This window comes from Bubalus kerabau, chromosome 3, assembly GCF_029407905.1.
Source record: "Bubalus kerabau isolate K-KA32 ecotype Philippines breed swamp buffalo chromosome 3, PCC_UOA_SB_1v2, whole genome shotgun sequence".
NCBI classification, from domain to species: domain Eukaryota; kingdom Metazoa; phylum Chordata; class Mammalia; order Artiodactyla; family Bovidae; genus Bubalus; species Bubalus kerabau.
The window spans coordinates 88,313,580-88,330,714 of NC_073626.1; the positions used below are offsets into that span (position 1 = coordinate 88,313,580).

Sequence of the window (17,135 nt, forward strand, 5' to 3'; positions counted from 1 at the left end):
GGTTTTGGTATTAGGGTGATGGTGGGCTCATAGAATGAGTTTGGAAGTGTACCTTTGGAGAAGACTCTTGAGAGTCTCTTGGACTACAAGGAGATCCAACCAGTCCATCCTAAAGGAAATCAGTCCTGGGTGTTCATTGGAAGGACTGATGTTGAAGCTGAAACTCCAACACTTTGGCCACCTGATGCGAAGAGCTGACTCATTTGAAAAGACCCTGATGCTGGGAAAGATTGAGGATAGGAGGAGAAGGGGACGACAGAGGATGAGATGGTTGGATGGCATCACTGACTCGATGGACATGGATTTGGGTGAACTCCAGAAGCTGGTGATGGACAGGGAGGCCCTGCATGCTGTGGTTCATGGGGTCACAAAGAGTCGGACACGACTGAGCGACTGAACTGAACTGAACTGATGTCTGTTTATGTACATAATTAAATTGTATTCTGTTTATAATATTAATTCTGTTCAAAAATAATAATTTTTGTTCCTAAGTGGTGAGTTTGGGGGGTTATTGTTTTGTTTGCCTTCTTTATACTTTTTTTGTTTTAAAATATTGTTTTAATAACTTTTAAAACAATAAAAACTATTTTAATTTTGGGAATAAACATAGAAATCTCTAGTTGACTAAGAGAGGCCAGTGGATAAACAGGAAAAATACTAAGGAAGACTTCTCTGAGAAGCCACAGGAAGGGAGATGAGAAAAGAGAAGGAAGATCTAAAAACAAAGGTATAGTCAAAAGTTTTACAAGCAACTGAGATTTCAAAAGGACTGACAAGAGGGAACCACTGTAGTTGGCAATTAAGAGCACCTTTTTAATAGACAGAATGCATATTAATAAACCTTAAGAGAAAATCAAAGTGAGATAGCATGAGATAAGCAATCATTATTTCAACTTAGCAAACATGACTTTCATGTTCTGATCAGTACTACTATCATTTGCATTACAGTATCAAAAAATGCTTTCCCATTATATTGTCATCCTATTAAATAATAGCAATTTATTATTATAAGAAAAAATTGAGTTATGCAAAGGAAAAAATAGGTATAATTCTAAATAATTTAGCTAGATATTATAAATCCTTTTGGTAATAAGACTGTAATATGTTATTCACAAATGCTCCAAAGGTAATTTAGAAGCAGCTTTGAAAAGTCAAAAGGAATATTAATAGTTAAGGACATTATGTATAATCTTAAAGTCATTATATATAATATACAATGTATAATACATAATGAAATATTATTCAGCCTTAAAAAAGAATGAAGTTTTGCCATTTGTAGCAACATGGATTCATGAACCTAGAAAGCATTATGCTTAGTGAAAGAAATCAGAAAAAGACAATACTTTATGTTATCATTTATATGTGGAATCTAAAAAGTAAGATGAATGTATATAACAAAACAGAACAGATTCACAGACACAGAGGATAAAGTAGTTGTCACTATCAGGGAGAGGGAAGGGGGAGCCGCAAGCTAGGGGTAGAGGATTAAGAGATACAAACTGCTATGTATACAGTAGATAAATAACACAGCTATATTGTACAGCATAGGAATTATAGCATCCATCTTGTAATAATGTTAAATGGAGTATAATCTATAAAAATATTGGCTATGCTATAATCTGAAGTAAATACAATATTGTAAATCAACTAAACTTCAATAAAAAGGATATTCATAATATTCCTGGTGCAGAGACAAGATAAAAACTAAATTTATCAGCAGAAAATCAAATTTTTATTTTCTTTTAATCATGCTTTCAATTGTTTTGATTTTGTGTATTATCTTCCCAACTAAAGCTCTCAGTTGGGATAGAGATGATAGAGGAGTAGAGATGGTAGAGAAATAAAGAAACGATAGTTATCTTCATGATGCTTTCAGCAGTCCTGACAAACTAAGGGTAATAGGGATGACCAGGTAGGTTAGGAAAGAGGAATGATAGAATGGGGTATTGTCACCAGAAGAAAATATAAAAGAGCATTCCAAAAAGCAACCTCAGAATACCGCTACACAAAATGGAATTAATTCTATTAAGGTTCCAGTGATACTATTAATAGCACTGATAAAAGTATCAGTTCAGTCCAGTCCCTCAGTCATGTCTGTTTCTTTGCAACACCATGGACTGCAGCACGCCAGGCTTCCCTGTCCATCACCAACTCCCGGAGCTTACTCAAACTCATGTCCACCGAGTAGGTGATGCCATCCAACCATCTCATCCTCTGTTGTCCTCTTCTCCTCCTACCCTCAATCCCTCCCAGCATCAGGGTCTTTTCCAATGAGTCATTCTTCACATCAGGTGGCCAAAGTATTGGAGTTTCAGCTTCAGCATCAGTCCTTCCAATGAACCCTGGTCTCCTTTAGGATGGACTGGCTGGATCTCCTTTGCAGTCCAAGGGGCTCTCAAGAGTCTTCTCCAACACCATAGTTCAAAAGCATCAATTATTTGGCATTCACCTTTCTTTATAGTCCAACTCTAGCATCTATACATGACTACTGCAAAAACCATAGCTTTGACTAGATGGACCGTTGATGGTGAAGTAATTTAATATGCTGTCTAGGTTTGTCATAGCTTTCTTTTTTCTTTTTCTTTTAATTAATTTCTTTTAATTGGAGGCTAATTACTTTACAATATTGTAGTGGTTTTTGTCATACATTGACATGAATCAGCCATGGGTGTACATGTGTTCCCCATCCTGAACCCCCCCTCCCACCTCCCTCTCCATCCCATCCCTCAGAGTCATCCCAGTGTACCAGCGCTGAGCACCCTGTCTCATGCATCAAACCTGAACTGGCGATCTGTTTCATATATGATAATATACATGTTTCAATGTGTCATAGCTGTTCTTCCAAGGAGCAAGCATCTTTTAATTTCATGGCTGCAGTCACCATCTGCAGTGATTTGGGGGCCCAAGAAAATAAGATATAAAATAAAAGTATAAATGTGTATAAAATTATAAAATGTGTGATAAAAGTATGCTGCTGTTAAGTCGCTTCAGTCGTGTCCGACTCTGTGCGACCCCATAGATGGCAGCCCACCAGGCCCCGCCGTCCCTGGGATTCTCCAGGCAACAACACTGGAGTAGGTTGCCATTTCCTCCTCCAATGCATGAAAGTGGAAAGTGAAAGTGAAGTTGCTCAGTCGTGTCCAACTCTTAGCGACCCCATGGACTGCCGCCTACCAGGGTCCTCCGTCCATGGGATTTTCCAGGCAAGAGTACTGGAGTGGGGTGCCATTGCCTTCTCCGGTGATAAAAGTATAGATGTGTAGAATACAGAAAGGGATTTCCAGGTGGGGCTAGTGGTAAAGAACCCACCTGCCAATCCAGGAGACATAAGAGATATGGGTTCAATCTCTGAGTTGAAAGAGTCCCTGGAGGAGGGCATGGCAACCCACTATAGTGTTCTTGCCTGAAGAATCCCATGGAAAAAGGAGCCTGGCAGGCTAAAGTTCATAGGGTCACAAAGAGTTGGACATGACTAAAGTTACTTGGGAAAGGAATACCACAAGGTTGTATATTGTCACTCTATTTAAGTTACATGCAGAGTACGTCATGCAAACTGCCAGGCTGGATCCATTGGCGGGCTCCAATGGATCACAAACTAGACTCAAGATTGCTGGGAGAATATCAACAACCTCAGGTATGCAGATGATACCCCTCTAATGGCAGAAAGTAAAAAGGAACTAAAGAGCCTCTTGATGAGGGTGAAAGAGGAGAGTGAAAAAACTGGCTTAAAATTCAACATTCAAAAATTGAAGATCATGGCATCAGGTCCCATCGCTTCATGGCAAATGGATGGGGAAAAAGTGGAAGCAATGATCGATTTTATTTTCTTGGGCCCCTAAATCACTGCAGATGGTGACTGCAGCCATGAAATTAAAAGATGTTTGCTCCTTTGAAGGAAAGCTAAGATAAACCTAGACAGCATATTAAAAATCAAAGACATCACTTTGCTGACAAGGTCCGTATAGTCAAAGGTATGGTTTTTCCAGTAGTCTTGTACCTATGTGAGAGTTGGACTAAAGAAAGCTGAGCGCTGAAGAACCGATGCTTTCAAAATGTGGTGCTGGAGAAGACTCTTGAGAGTCCCTTGGACTGCAAGATCAAACCAGTCAATCCTAAAGGAAATCAACCCTGAATATTCATTGGAAGGATAGATGCTGAAGCTGAAGCTCCAGTACTTTTGCCACCTGAAGCAAATAGCCGGCTCATTGGAAAAGACCCTGATGCTGGGAAAGATTGAGGGCAAAAGGAGAAGAGGGCAGTAAGAGGATGAGATGGTTAGATAGCCTCACAGACCCAGTGGACATAAATCTGAACAAACTCCAGGAGATAGTGAAGCACAGGGAATTCTGGAGTGCTGGGGTCATAAAGAGTTGTACACAAATTAGCAACTGAACAACAACAAAAAAATCCAGAAATTTAAGAACATCACCTCTTTCAATTACTATTTAACACTTACTATCATCAGTATTTATTGCAATTGATATTTTAAATGTAAACATTTATGTGCAAGGTGGCCACTGTAATTTTTCCCAAGGAAGTTTAGAGCTCAAGTGCCCTTTTGATAGCACCAGTATGTAAACCACCTTGGAAAATAAAGAGCATAAAGCAGAAGTTTTGCTCACAGCTTGTACACCATTAGCACTCAATTAATATTGGTGAATGATGATGACTTCACAAGGGAAGTCCAAATTGATTGGTAGCCCACCTGTGCTTCAATTGTGAGGGGATAACCTGTGGAGGTTCCGATCACATTCAGCTAACGAGTTTTAAAGTAGGATAGCTCTAGAGGGAAGCTAGTAGAAATAGAGATTGAAGAATTTAATCAAGAAGTAGACTAAATTGATTCCTTCACAATGTCACTTTCAGAATACTACTCCCACACTATTAAACTATATAACAAAATAATCAACTCATTTAAGTCTCAGATGTCTGGAAAACTCAAAAGTATAGTGTTAATATAAACATATTAAGAAGCTTTAGTCATTTGTGGTTTGTCTTCAAAGTATTAAATATTTTTGAAGAAAAATATAGAAGGATTAAAGGAATAAATTCTTTGCTGCAAAATACCCTATTTTAATATTTATAGGATTATATTTAAGGTAATGAAAAGGGATTTCTTTTCATCTATTATATCACTAAAATAGTAAATGACTGAAATTTTTACATATACACACACAAATATACAGTTCTCCTTATTCACAAAGTATATGTCTTAGGTCACATTACATAGCAAATACTTCAAATCTGTACTGTGCCTTTGATAAGTAGAGAATAGGTAGTAAATAGAGACAGATTTATAAGGAATAATGAGGGAGATTAAGAATATATGCTCCTATTCTAAAATCAGCTGCCTAAAAACTGACATTGTAAACTAGGGATGGAAAAAATACAACAAGGACTCCTAAATTATGAAACCACAAATTTGCTGGATTTCTTAGTCACATATACACATTAGAATATTTGTTACTATTACTATCCTCATGCAAGGACATACTTGCAAATGATATAACTATTTGCAAATGATCTGATAAGCCATGACCAAATCTAGAAAAATAGATGTTTAAAATTTACAATATACTCCAAAAACAGACTATAAATAACTACCAAGCTACCACTCCAAATAGAAAAAATATCACAAATAAATTTATATATCAAAATAAAGATGTGGGTCACACACAAAATTCATGTGGAACAATTAATATGAAGAAATATGGAACATGATGTATAGCTCACCTGGGAGTTAATTTTAGGAATAAAAGTAATTCCATTATTAGACTGTTTAAAAACAAACATTCTCTTATTTAGTTTTTATTTTTAGGATACCCAGGAGAAAAATAAAACAATTCATTGTGAAATGTACATAGATGGCCAAGATAGTCAATTAGGAAATAAAATTTACTACTGGCTATTTTTTTTTTTTCTGGTATCTTCACTATTAGACTATCTGCCCAATTCCCATCCTCAAATATCTAAAGTGTTTGGCAGGCAGAATGTACAATTTTGAATGGATCCTATGTAGTTAATTAACTTCACTAATTATTACCAATGGACCAAATACCAGTAGAATTTCTCCATCCAGTGACATAGAACCTGTATCACAATATTAAATTGCACAAAAGCTAGAAACCAAAAATAGCAGGAAAAATGGATCTTTCTTTTTCAAATAAAAGACATTTGAAAACTAAACAATAAGATTATTCTTTCTGTGGTACAGCAGAGACAAGAATTTAAATAAGAGAACATGAAGTTACATTAAAAATTGTCTCCAATGGGATAGAGCTCTTCCTTTTGTGTAAATGAATCGGTCTAATGGGAATTTACTAGTTTTAAATTTTTTCAAATTTTTGCAAAATTATTTGGAAAGCTATTGAAATGCAGGTACTATAAAATTCTTTATTGCTTCATTGGATAATCTCAACTTTTTAAAAATAGTTATGACTGAGTAAATATGCCCCAGTCTTCCAGTTAATACACATGTTGCCCCATTCAGTCACCTAAAAAACAAGTCTCCACATTATGTTTATATCTAGGTGTTAAAAGCCCAGATCCTTGAGTGTCTGAATCCCTGCTCTTACACTTGCTAGTCAGGGCCTGGGCAGCCCAATCCTTTGGGCTTTGGTTTCTTTATCCATAAAATTGAGATGATAATAGCACTTACCACACTGAGTAACTTTAAAAAATTAATTCATTCTTCATTATTTGACTTACCTTATGCAAATATTTAAATTCATTTCCAGTCACTCCTTACCTCCATGTACACAATTCCAGTGTGTTAGCCACACCATATTTGCCATTCCCAGAATATGATAAATCCTTCCTTCTTTGTCCTCAGAACTCTCATTCATCCTTCTAAGCCCATCTCAATCTCTCTGAAGGCAACTTTTGTTTCTCTCACCAGAATTCATTTTTGCCTTCTGACGGCAATTTTTGGAGATTAAAAAATCAGAAAGAAAAATATGTAAGCCTAATTTTTGGATTTTTCTTTATTTTTTTAAATTATTTTTTAGTTTGGTTGAAAAATATCATATCATAATCATAGGATCAGCAATTATCTTCTGTTTTTACTGAAAAATACTTTTGACATTATAATAATTATGGTCAGAAAAGCATTTTAGTTATCTTAAGAGCACAGGAATGCATTAGGTGAAATGAAGAAAGTGGGAAGGTATTATCACTGATAAAATTATGTTGCATGACAGCTTTGCACTACATATTTTACTTATATTTTCTCTGGACTTTGGGTCCACAATATTTTGAATGGTCCCAAAAGAAGTAAACTCGTAAACATAATTTTTTGTCTAAAATAAAGTGAGCAAAAGAATATCAAGATATAGGAATAATTTATTAAATCCATGACTTAAAAGTATTTTGCTCTCTGCTAAAAGCTACATAAAATATACAAATTGTCTTTTTAATTTAATCTGTAGGCCAAGATTTAAATATTAGCTTAACTTTTCCATTAAAGTTTAAAATTTATGAATTCCTGAATATCTAATTAAGATGTAACTAGTTTTATTTATCTTGGTACAGTACATAATCAGAACCTCCTGTATTTACATGTTAAATGTTTGAAAGGTAATTAAATATTTGATGAGTGTTAACTATGCATCTAATTATACTACATAAACTTGACTTCTTACATGTTTAGTGACATATTATTGAATTACATATAAATGAGATTCAATGCAACACATTTTTTAGTATCTATTGAGTATAAGAAAAAGTACTGGATAGATACCATGATATAATGCAAATAACAGGTAAAACAAAGATTTGTTCCTGGACAAGCTTGTAATCAAATAAGAATGATAAGAAATATATACATAATAATAATATATGAAATGATGTAAATTCAGAAAGAGTTATCTGAAGGAGGAAGATAATTATTCTGCCAGGAGGGATCAAGTAACACTAATGGATGGGTAGAATGAAAATTCTATTCTTTGTGGAGAAAATGAGAAGGCACCAGTTTGGTATTGTTGTTTAGTCACGAAGTCGTGTCTGACTCTTTGCAACTCCACAGACTGTAGCCCGCCAGGCTTCTCTGTCCATGGGATTTCTGTTTAGGCAAGAATACTGAAGTGGGTTGCCATTTCTCTCTCCAGGGCTCTTCCCAACCCAGGATCTAATCTGCACCTCCAGCACTGCAGGTGGATTCTTTACCACTGAGCCACCTGGCAAGTTCCCAATTTGTGTGCCTAGTTGCTCAGTCGTGTACGACTCTTTGCAACCCTGTGGACTGGGGCCCACCAGGCTCCTCTGTCCATGGGGATTTTCCAGGCAAGAATACTGCAGTGGGTTTCCATGCCCTCCTCCAGGGGATCTTCCCAACCCAGGGATCAAACCCAGGTCTCCTGCACTGCGGGTGGATTCTTTACCACTGAGCCACCTGGGAAGCCCCCAGTTTGGTATGGAACAACTAAAAGGTTTTGAACACAAAGTTTCTAATAATATTCTTAAGGTTTTACTGCCTCCTATATGTTCTCAAGCTGTAGAAAATAGCAGGTATTATTTTAGAAATATGTGCTAAAAACACAGAAAACAAATTGTATCTCACTCACTAAAGAATTTATTTATATATATCAATGATTTTGGGTAAAGTTTAACCTGTGAGGAGGGATGCAAGCTGTAACAAGTATAAGGTTAGGCAACAAAGGAATATGAAGGATAAAAGGGCAAGCATTCTATGCCATATACAGAAACTAACTCAAAATGAATCAAAGACCTAAAGGTAAGACCCAAAACTGAAGTAAACATAGGAAAAAGCTTTATGACATTGGACTTGGCAAGTATTTCCTGAAAATAACACCAAAAACATAGGCAACAAAAGCAAAACTAGACAAATTGGACTACATCAAAACATTAAAATTTTATGTGTACCAAAGGACACAGTCAACAGAGCTAAGGGGCAATCTACTAGACAGGAGAAAATATTTACAAATCATGTATCAACAACAACATTAAAAATACAAATAATGCACAAAAGACTTGAATAGACACTTCTCCAAAGGTGACACACAAACGGCCAACAAGCATATGAGAGATGCTTCATACCACTAATTATTAGGAAAATGCAAATGAAAACCACAATGAGAAAGCACCTCACATGCATTAGGATGGCTACTATCAAGAAAACTTGGAAAACTGCAAGTATTAGTGAGGAGGTTAAAAAAAAATGGAACCCTTGTGCAGTTTGGTGGGAATGTAAAATTGTGCATAAACTATGAAAAACAATATGACAATTCCTCTAAAAATTAAAAACAGAATGACCCTTGTTGTTGTTGTTCAGCCTCTAAATTGTAATGACTCTTTGCAACCCCTAGGACCACTGTACACCAGGCTTCTCTGTCCTCCACTACCTCCAGAGTTCGCTCAGATTCATGTCCATTGAGTTGGTGATACTATCTAACCATCTCATTCTCTGCCACCCACTTCTCCTTTTGCCTTCAATCTTTCACAGCATCAAAATCTTTTCCAATAAGTCAGTTCTTTGCATCAGGTAGCCAAAGTATCAGAGTTTTTCCAATGGATATTCAGGATTAAATATTCAGGACATTCCAATGGATATTTTTCCAATGGATATTCCTTTAGGATTGACCCTAGGATCCAGCAAGTCCACGTAGGGGTATATACTCAAAAGAATTGAAAGCAGGGTCCCAAAGAAATATCTGCATATTCATGTTTATAACAGCACTACTCACAACAGCAAAGAGATGAAAGCAATTATGTCCATAAACAGATGAATGGATAAATAGAATGTAGTATATACATACAATGGATATTACTCAGTCTTCATAAGGAAAGTAAGTCTAACACATGCTACAACATGGATAAACCTTCAAGACATTATGCTAAGTGAAATAAATCAGTCAAAAAAGACAAATACTCATGATTTCACTTACATGAGGTGTACAGGGTAGCCAAATTCATAGAAACAGAAGGTTGAATGGTGGTTGCCAGGGGAGAAGGAAATGGGGAGTTGTTGCTTTACAGAATTTCACTTTTGAGGATGTAAAAGTTCTGGAGATGGCTTATACAACCTTGTGAATAGGTTTAACAACACTGAACTGTACACTTAGAATTGGTTATGATGATAAATTTTATGTTATGCTTTTTTACCACAAAGAACTTCTACTTCATTTCAAATAAGTATCTATTGGTATATTTTATTCATGTTACTAAAGAAGCTCTTAAAAAGTGGTGCTCCCCTCTTTTCCTTTAATTACACAAAAGGAGAAACTACCACACTACCTCCATTACCCTCAAAAATGCCACCTTTCTGTCTGGGGCTCTCATCTTGCCCATGTTATAACATATTATGCAACCAGTTGATTTTTTCTGAACCATGATAGCTGCTTCATTGCCCTGCACTACTTTCTGATGCAGGGTAATCAATTGGGAATCACTAACAGATTTGTTTATTCTTTGCATGCATCACAACAGAATCCTCTACAGCATCCTCAAATGCTGGAATATTTATCTACTCACTATGATCTGGGAGCAAAACAAATACTTATAAAACCAACATAAATAAGGTTTTCCTCATTTTTTAAAATTCTATAATATAATATTATGTTTGCATTCTGTGATGTTATTTTCAATCACCAGTGACTTGGTCACAATTATTCACTTCTGGGATTAAAATTCCCACTATAGACATCAGCAAATGAAACAAATATGATTTATCCAATTGTGTTTTTTCTATCAGAAATCTCTTTTATTTATTTATTTTTTTAATTTTATTTTATTTTTTAAACTTTACATAATTGTATTAGTTTTGCCAAATATCAAAATGAATCCACCACAGGTATACATGTGTTCTCTCTTTTAAAGCATTGTGCACAGTTATGTGCATTTCCTAATCATTCCCAGTAAAAGGAAATGTATGTAATATATGTTAACACAATAATTAAAATGACCTTATAAATCTTATTTTAGCATTATGTATTTTCCATTCAAAGGGACCATTTACCATTTTACATTAGCTATTTATAAATTTCCTTCTCCAGGGGATCCTTCCTGACCCAGGGATCGAACCCAGGTCTCCCACATTGCAGGCAGATGCTTTACTGTCTGAGCTACCAAGGAAGCCCCATTTATAAATTACTAACTGTTAACTTGCATTTATCTGTGTGTGGATTATCAATCATAATCTTTAAACTCAAGATGATTTTTCCCTGGAATGGAGTATATTCTTACACTAAATTCTTGTTTTGTTAGGTTTTCTTGTGTGAGTTAGTGAACATAAGCATAGTTTAAGTCATGGTACAACATAAGTAGGACAGTAAATATACTGCTGAGAAAAAAGCAACAGCATTTCAAATCTAAAGAAAAATTACCTTTATATTACTCATTACTGGGTTAGATTTTTCAACTTTCTGCTTATTTCAGTTTATATAATAAATATGGATAGCATGCAAATTACTGAGCTCACCCAGTAAGTATAAACTTTCTAGACCTTGGGGGTTTTCTGTGAATCAAGCAAATGTCAGGCATAGAGTAGGTATAGTTTGAAAGTTGTCTCTAGATAGTATATTACCTCTTCTCTTACTTAATTGTTGTAGCTAAAGGTAAGACACAAGAATATTTAATTTAACTGTAATTTAAGTGGCTACATTACAATTCTTAAGGGGAATAAACACTTTAGACTGCAGTAGATTATTAGGAGCTATCTCCAATTCATTTTACTTCAGATAATTTGGGTATCACTTTTCAACAAAGAAATGAAAAATACTATATACCTTGTATCCCACTAGTAATAATCATTGTCTGTTTCACCCCCTTCATTGGCTCAACCTAAAACTATACACTTTACTACAAGGTCAAAGCTAAAATACAGGTCTCTTGATTTTCCTTCTAGCCCTCTGTTTGCTAAACACCCAGCTGCTTGATAAATGGAAGGCCAAGGAATTTTGAGTGCTATTAATTCCAAGATTTTGGAAGTACAGCTGCATTTGAAAGTCTGTAGAAATTGCACCATAGTAACCTATTTTCTTCCCTAATTTTCTCATTAAATTTTCTTAATATAAAAAATATCAACTAATGGTGTGCACACATAAATTGTGGTATAATAAAAATTGCCAAAGAATGCTCAAACAACCACACAATTGCACTCATCTCACACGCTAGCAAAGTAATGCTCAAAATTCTCCAAGCCAGGCTTCAAAGTACGTGAAACGTGAACTTCCAGATATTCAAGCTGCATTTAGAAAAGGCAGAGGAACCAGAGATCAAATTGCCAACATCCGCTGGATCATCGAAAAAGCGAGAGAGTTCCAGAAAAACATCTATTTCTGTTTTATTGACTATGCCAAAGCCTTTGACTGTGTGGATCACAATAAACTGTGGAGAATTCTGAAAGAGATGGGAATACAGGACCACCTGACCTGCCTCTTGAGAAATCTGTATGCAGGTCAGGAAGCAACAGTTAGAACTGGACACGGAACAACAGACTGGTTCCAAATCAGGAAAGGAGTACGTCAAGGCTGTACATTGTCACCCTGCTTATTTAACTTATATGCAGAGTACATCATGAGAAACATTGGGCTGGATGAAGCACAAGCTAGAATCAAGACTGCTGGGAGAAATAGCAATAAGCTCAGATATGCAGATGACACCACCCTTATGGTAGAAAGAAGAAGAACTAAAGAGCCTCTTGATGAAAGTGAAAGAGGAGAGTGGAAAAGTTGGCTTAAAACTCAACATTCAGAAAACTAAGATCATGGCATCTGGTCCCATCACTTCATGGCAAATAGGTGGGAAACAGTGGAAACAGTGACAGACTATTTTGGGGGGCTCCAAAATCACTGCAAATGGTGACTGCAGCCATGAAATTAAAAGACGTTTGCTCCTTGGAAGAAAATCTATGACCAATCGAGATAGCATATTAAAAAGCAGAGACATTACTTTGCCAACAAAGGTCCATCTAGTCAAGGCTATGGTTTTTCCAATAGTTATGTATGGATGTGAGAGTTGGACTATAAAGAAAGCTGAGCGCCGAAGAATTGATGCTTTTGAACTGTGGTGTTGGAAAAGACTCTTGAGAGTCCCTTGGATGGCAAGGAGATACAACCAGTCCATCCTAAAGAAAATGAACCCTGAATATTCACTGGAAGAACTGATGCTGAGTCTGAAACTCCAATACTTTGGCCACATGATGCGAAGAGCTGACTCATTGGAAAAGACCCTGATGCTGGGAAAGATTGAAGGCAGGAGGAGAAGGGGACGACAGAGGATGAGATGGCTGGATGGCATTACCAACTCAATAGATATGAGTTTGAGTAAGCTCTGGGAGCTGGTGATGGACAGGGAAGCCTGGAGTGCTGCAGTCCATGGGGTTGCAAAGAGTCAGATATGACTGAGTGACTGAACTGAACTGAAAAATTGCCAACACTTATGTAACTCTTGCACCGGGTACTATTCTAAGTATTTTTCCCTTATTTCTCACAAGAACTTTAGGAAACACATTCCATTGTTATCTTTATTTTAACAACAGAGAAAAAAACTGAGAAAGTGAAAGTGAAGTCTCTCAGTCATTTCCGACTCTTTGCCAGGCTCCTCCCTCCATTAAATTTTCCAGGCTAGGGTCCTGGAGTGGGTTGCCCCTTCCTTCTCCAGGGGCTCTTCCTGATTCAGGGATTGAACTCAGGTTTCCTGCATTGCAGGTAGATGCTTTACCATCTGAGCCACTAGAGGAGCCACAGAGAAGCTAACTAATTAACTAGCTAAAGGTTCTGTACCACATAAGGGACAGAGCTGATATTTAAACCCAGGATATTCTAGTTCAGAATCTCCCTGTTGAATTATCTAGTCACACAAATGATGCCTTGAGCCCTCTCTCACAGATATCGCAATAAAACTAGAACACCAATAGTCCTTAACTCCCAGTGACAGTCTACTCTGACAACACAGACTGAGATGCCTCTCCTGTCCTCCTCTGTCACATAGCCCCCACCCAAGATGCTAGTCTGTCATAAATTTTTTTCTTTTCATTTCCCAATTAATTTTAACTCCTTGAAGCAAGGGTTACTGAAAGACTGGCACACAATACAGTATAGGAACACAGGAGAGGTTCAGTAAAGGTCTGTTGAATGAATTAATGCTCTCATTGTTTGCAGGACTGCCTCCTGGCTCTCCAGACTACACCAAAACAGTCATATCCAGGTCCCACCACCACCACTACTCTGATTTCAACTTTTGCAGTTCTCCACATTACTAAAACTTCACATCTCTTTGAAATACCAATAGGTATCCCCTTCCCCCCAAAAGTCTTACCTTCTAAATCTTCTTTCTCAAAGTGTGTTTTGAGAATAGAACGAGTTCCACCTCTATCCACAACTGCTTCTTCATCATTTCTCTGGAAGAGAGAGAAAGAAGACTAAATGATAGTACTATATATTCTCTTAATTTCAGAAAATAAATTTTAATGTGACATGATAATTTAGAGGTCTAATTCAGTAACATAAACCTATTTGCACATGACTATTCTGTTTGATTATCAAGTGTTAGTTTACAAAAGAAAAGACTAAGAATTATTTGACCACACATTCAGAGAAGGAATGTCACTTGATTTTCCATGAAATTGAGAGCAGTCAAACATTCTAGTTGGTATCATTTTTGTTAGTGAGATGAAAAACAGAAAACAAAGAGTTATCCTGTCAATTTAGTAATATCCATTTTTATCTCTGATAAAGAATTCTTGCTAACAAGATGACACTTTGAACTGTACAAAAGCAATGTGAAAATCATTAATATTAACACCACTAGTTCTATGGCAGGGACAAATAATTCCATTGCAGTTATAAACATGGTTGAGGAGAACTAACCTCTTGAAAGCAATTAGTAGCAATTACTAAATAAAGTACAACTCTAGTGACTTTGCTTCAGTATAATGCATTTTATTCAAACTAAACTGTAAATTACAATCATATGCATTAACCTTCATTCAGTTTCTCTAAATTTTTTTACCTATTTAGAAGAACTGGACATAGGCTCTGTATTTTGAACACTATACACATACTCAAAACAGTAGACTCAGTGATTAGGTATTCAGTAAAATAATGGGGGAGATGTGAGTATATTGCAGTTTGACCATGTAGGAATGGACAAAATACTGAATGAAGAGAAATACAGATTATTTACAACTTGTATCTGATGGTGAACATCTATGTAAAAACTACCTTAAAAGTGAACAATGGGCACAAAAGGAGAAATGAAAGGTAGAATAAATTTGAATGAATGTTTCAAGATCTATGTCTAAGCTTATTCAAGTTTATAACTATTAGAAAAGTAAAATATTTTTGTTTCTTCTTTGAAAGTCTTTTAATTCCTGATCATAATCTTAATAAAGATTTGTCCTCCGTGTTCAGCAAATCAGTACCTTCAGCTGTAGGATTATAGACATGGGAAAAGTGAAAGTGTTAGTCACTCAGTCATGTCTGACTCTGCAACCCCTTGGACTATAGCCCACCAGGCTCCTCTGTCCATAGGATTCTCCAGGCAAGAATACTGGTGGGTTGCCATTCTCTTCTCCAGGGGATCTTCCTGACCCAGGGACTGAACCCAGGTCTCCTGAATTGCACACAGATTCTTTACCATCTGAACCACCAGGGAAATCCAAATTATAGACATATTTCAATCTAAAAAGATCAGCTCTCAGATGCTTCAAACGCAGCAAAATATGTAGCAGAAGGACATGCTTTATACCCTGTTGTCTTTCTGACAACTTGTGCTGACACAAGGCAGGGTAAAGTCTTTGAAATTAGAATTAAAGAAACTTACAATATAATGAGAGAAAAAATTAAAATGAAGATAGATTTCAGAACCCATTGCTCTTCTGTTTGGCAAGGTTTAAGAAAATCTGTTGGTTTAAGCAATAACAGCAATAGCCAAAGTCGAGACATATCATTTTCCTGAACCAAATAAATGCAAGCTTCAGCCTATTTTGAATCTGCTCTTGATACATTTACAAATGAAATTTATCCTCTGTGCAAGACATTTTCAAATATATGTCACATTGGAACACAACTCTGCCCTCTGGGGTGTTGTTAGGAAGAATGCCAAAAGCTAAGTCATGCATCCTCGTTCAAAGGTCAGAAAGAGCACTGTTCCACTATAACTCAAAATGGCAGTCTCTGAAAACAACTGCAAAATGGAAAGCTTTATATAGAATATATGAAGATGTTTTTCCCCATCATAAATATTTGATTTTGATTTCAAAGATCTGAAGCAATTCTCAACTTATACAAAATGTTTTTTCCCCTTATTTATATAAAGCTTGTATACTCTCTGTATACAAAATTTAATTCTCTTGAATAGCTAATGCTAAGATACTGAGATAAAATAAAATTCTGAATCAGAAGTAGAAGTAGAATCTAAATAGGAAATAGCTGATTGATTAAATACTATGCAGGTTACAAACAGAAGTGACCTAATTTTAATTTTTCTTTAAAAGAAAAAGAACTAGAAGCTAGAATATGAATATAACTCAATGTAAGTGACTCATTTTGTAGTTTCACATTATCCTCTTTATTTTTTAATTTAAATTTATTTATTTTAATTAGATGCTAATTACTTTACAATATTGTATTGGTTTATATTCCCTAGTTGTTCCACATTTGCAGCTAAAAATTCCAAAGATATAGATTAATGCTAATACATATACTGAAATTCCTCAACTTTCGCTATAGCTCAAAAGATTGCTTTGATATTATTCAAGACTTTTAGCAGAGTAGTCCCCTTCCCCCATATGACCAGGAGCAGGTAAACATGAGGTGTGATATAGGGAAATGCAGAGCAACATATGGCACTGGGTCCAGTCTATGTGCTAATCCCAAATAGAGCAATAAGTAAAATTTTTACTTCATCTTGAACTGCCATTATCTTTAGAATGGGTGAAAAATCACATATATATATGTGTGCCCTAATTTCCATATGTATTAATATTTACTCATCGAGGAGCAAATTTTAGCACTACGTTAGAGAGACAGCACATAAATATATTATGTGTTGCCTTTCAATACAATTCACCTTTTCTATACTGTTGGGTAAACACTTTTAAGATGGTTGAGTCCAGAAAATAGAGTTTTAATTGGGCAGGGGAACATAGCCCATAGTGAAAAATATATATCCCAACA

General features: G+C 35.9%; 1 protein-coding gene across 2 annotated transcripts in view; it reads right to left on the reverse strand.

The window, feature by feature from the left end:
• SLC4A10 (solute carrier family 4 member 10) overlaps positions 1-17,135 on the reverse strand; it is a 245,610-nt gene that overhangs the window by 202,396 nt on the left and 26,079 nt on the right. For both annotated transcript variants that reach the window (XM_055572418.1, XM_055572417.1), the window contains exon 2: positions 14,275-14,356. In XM_055572418.1, the coding sequence (XP_055428393.1) occupies positions 14,275-14,356 (82 nt within the window). The remainder of the gene's footprint in view (positions 1-14,274; positions 14,357-17,135) is intronic.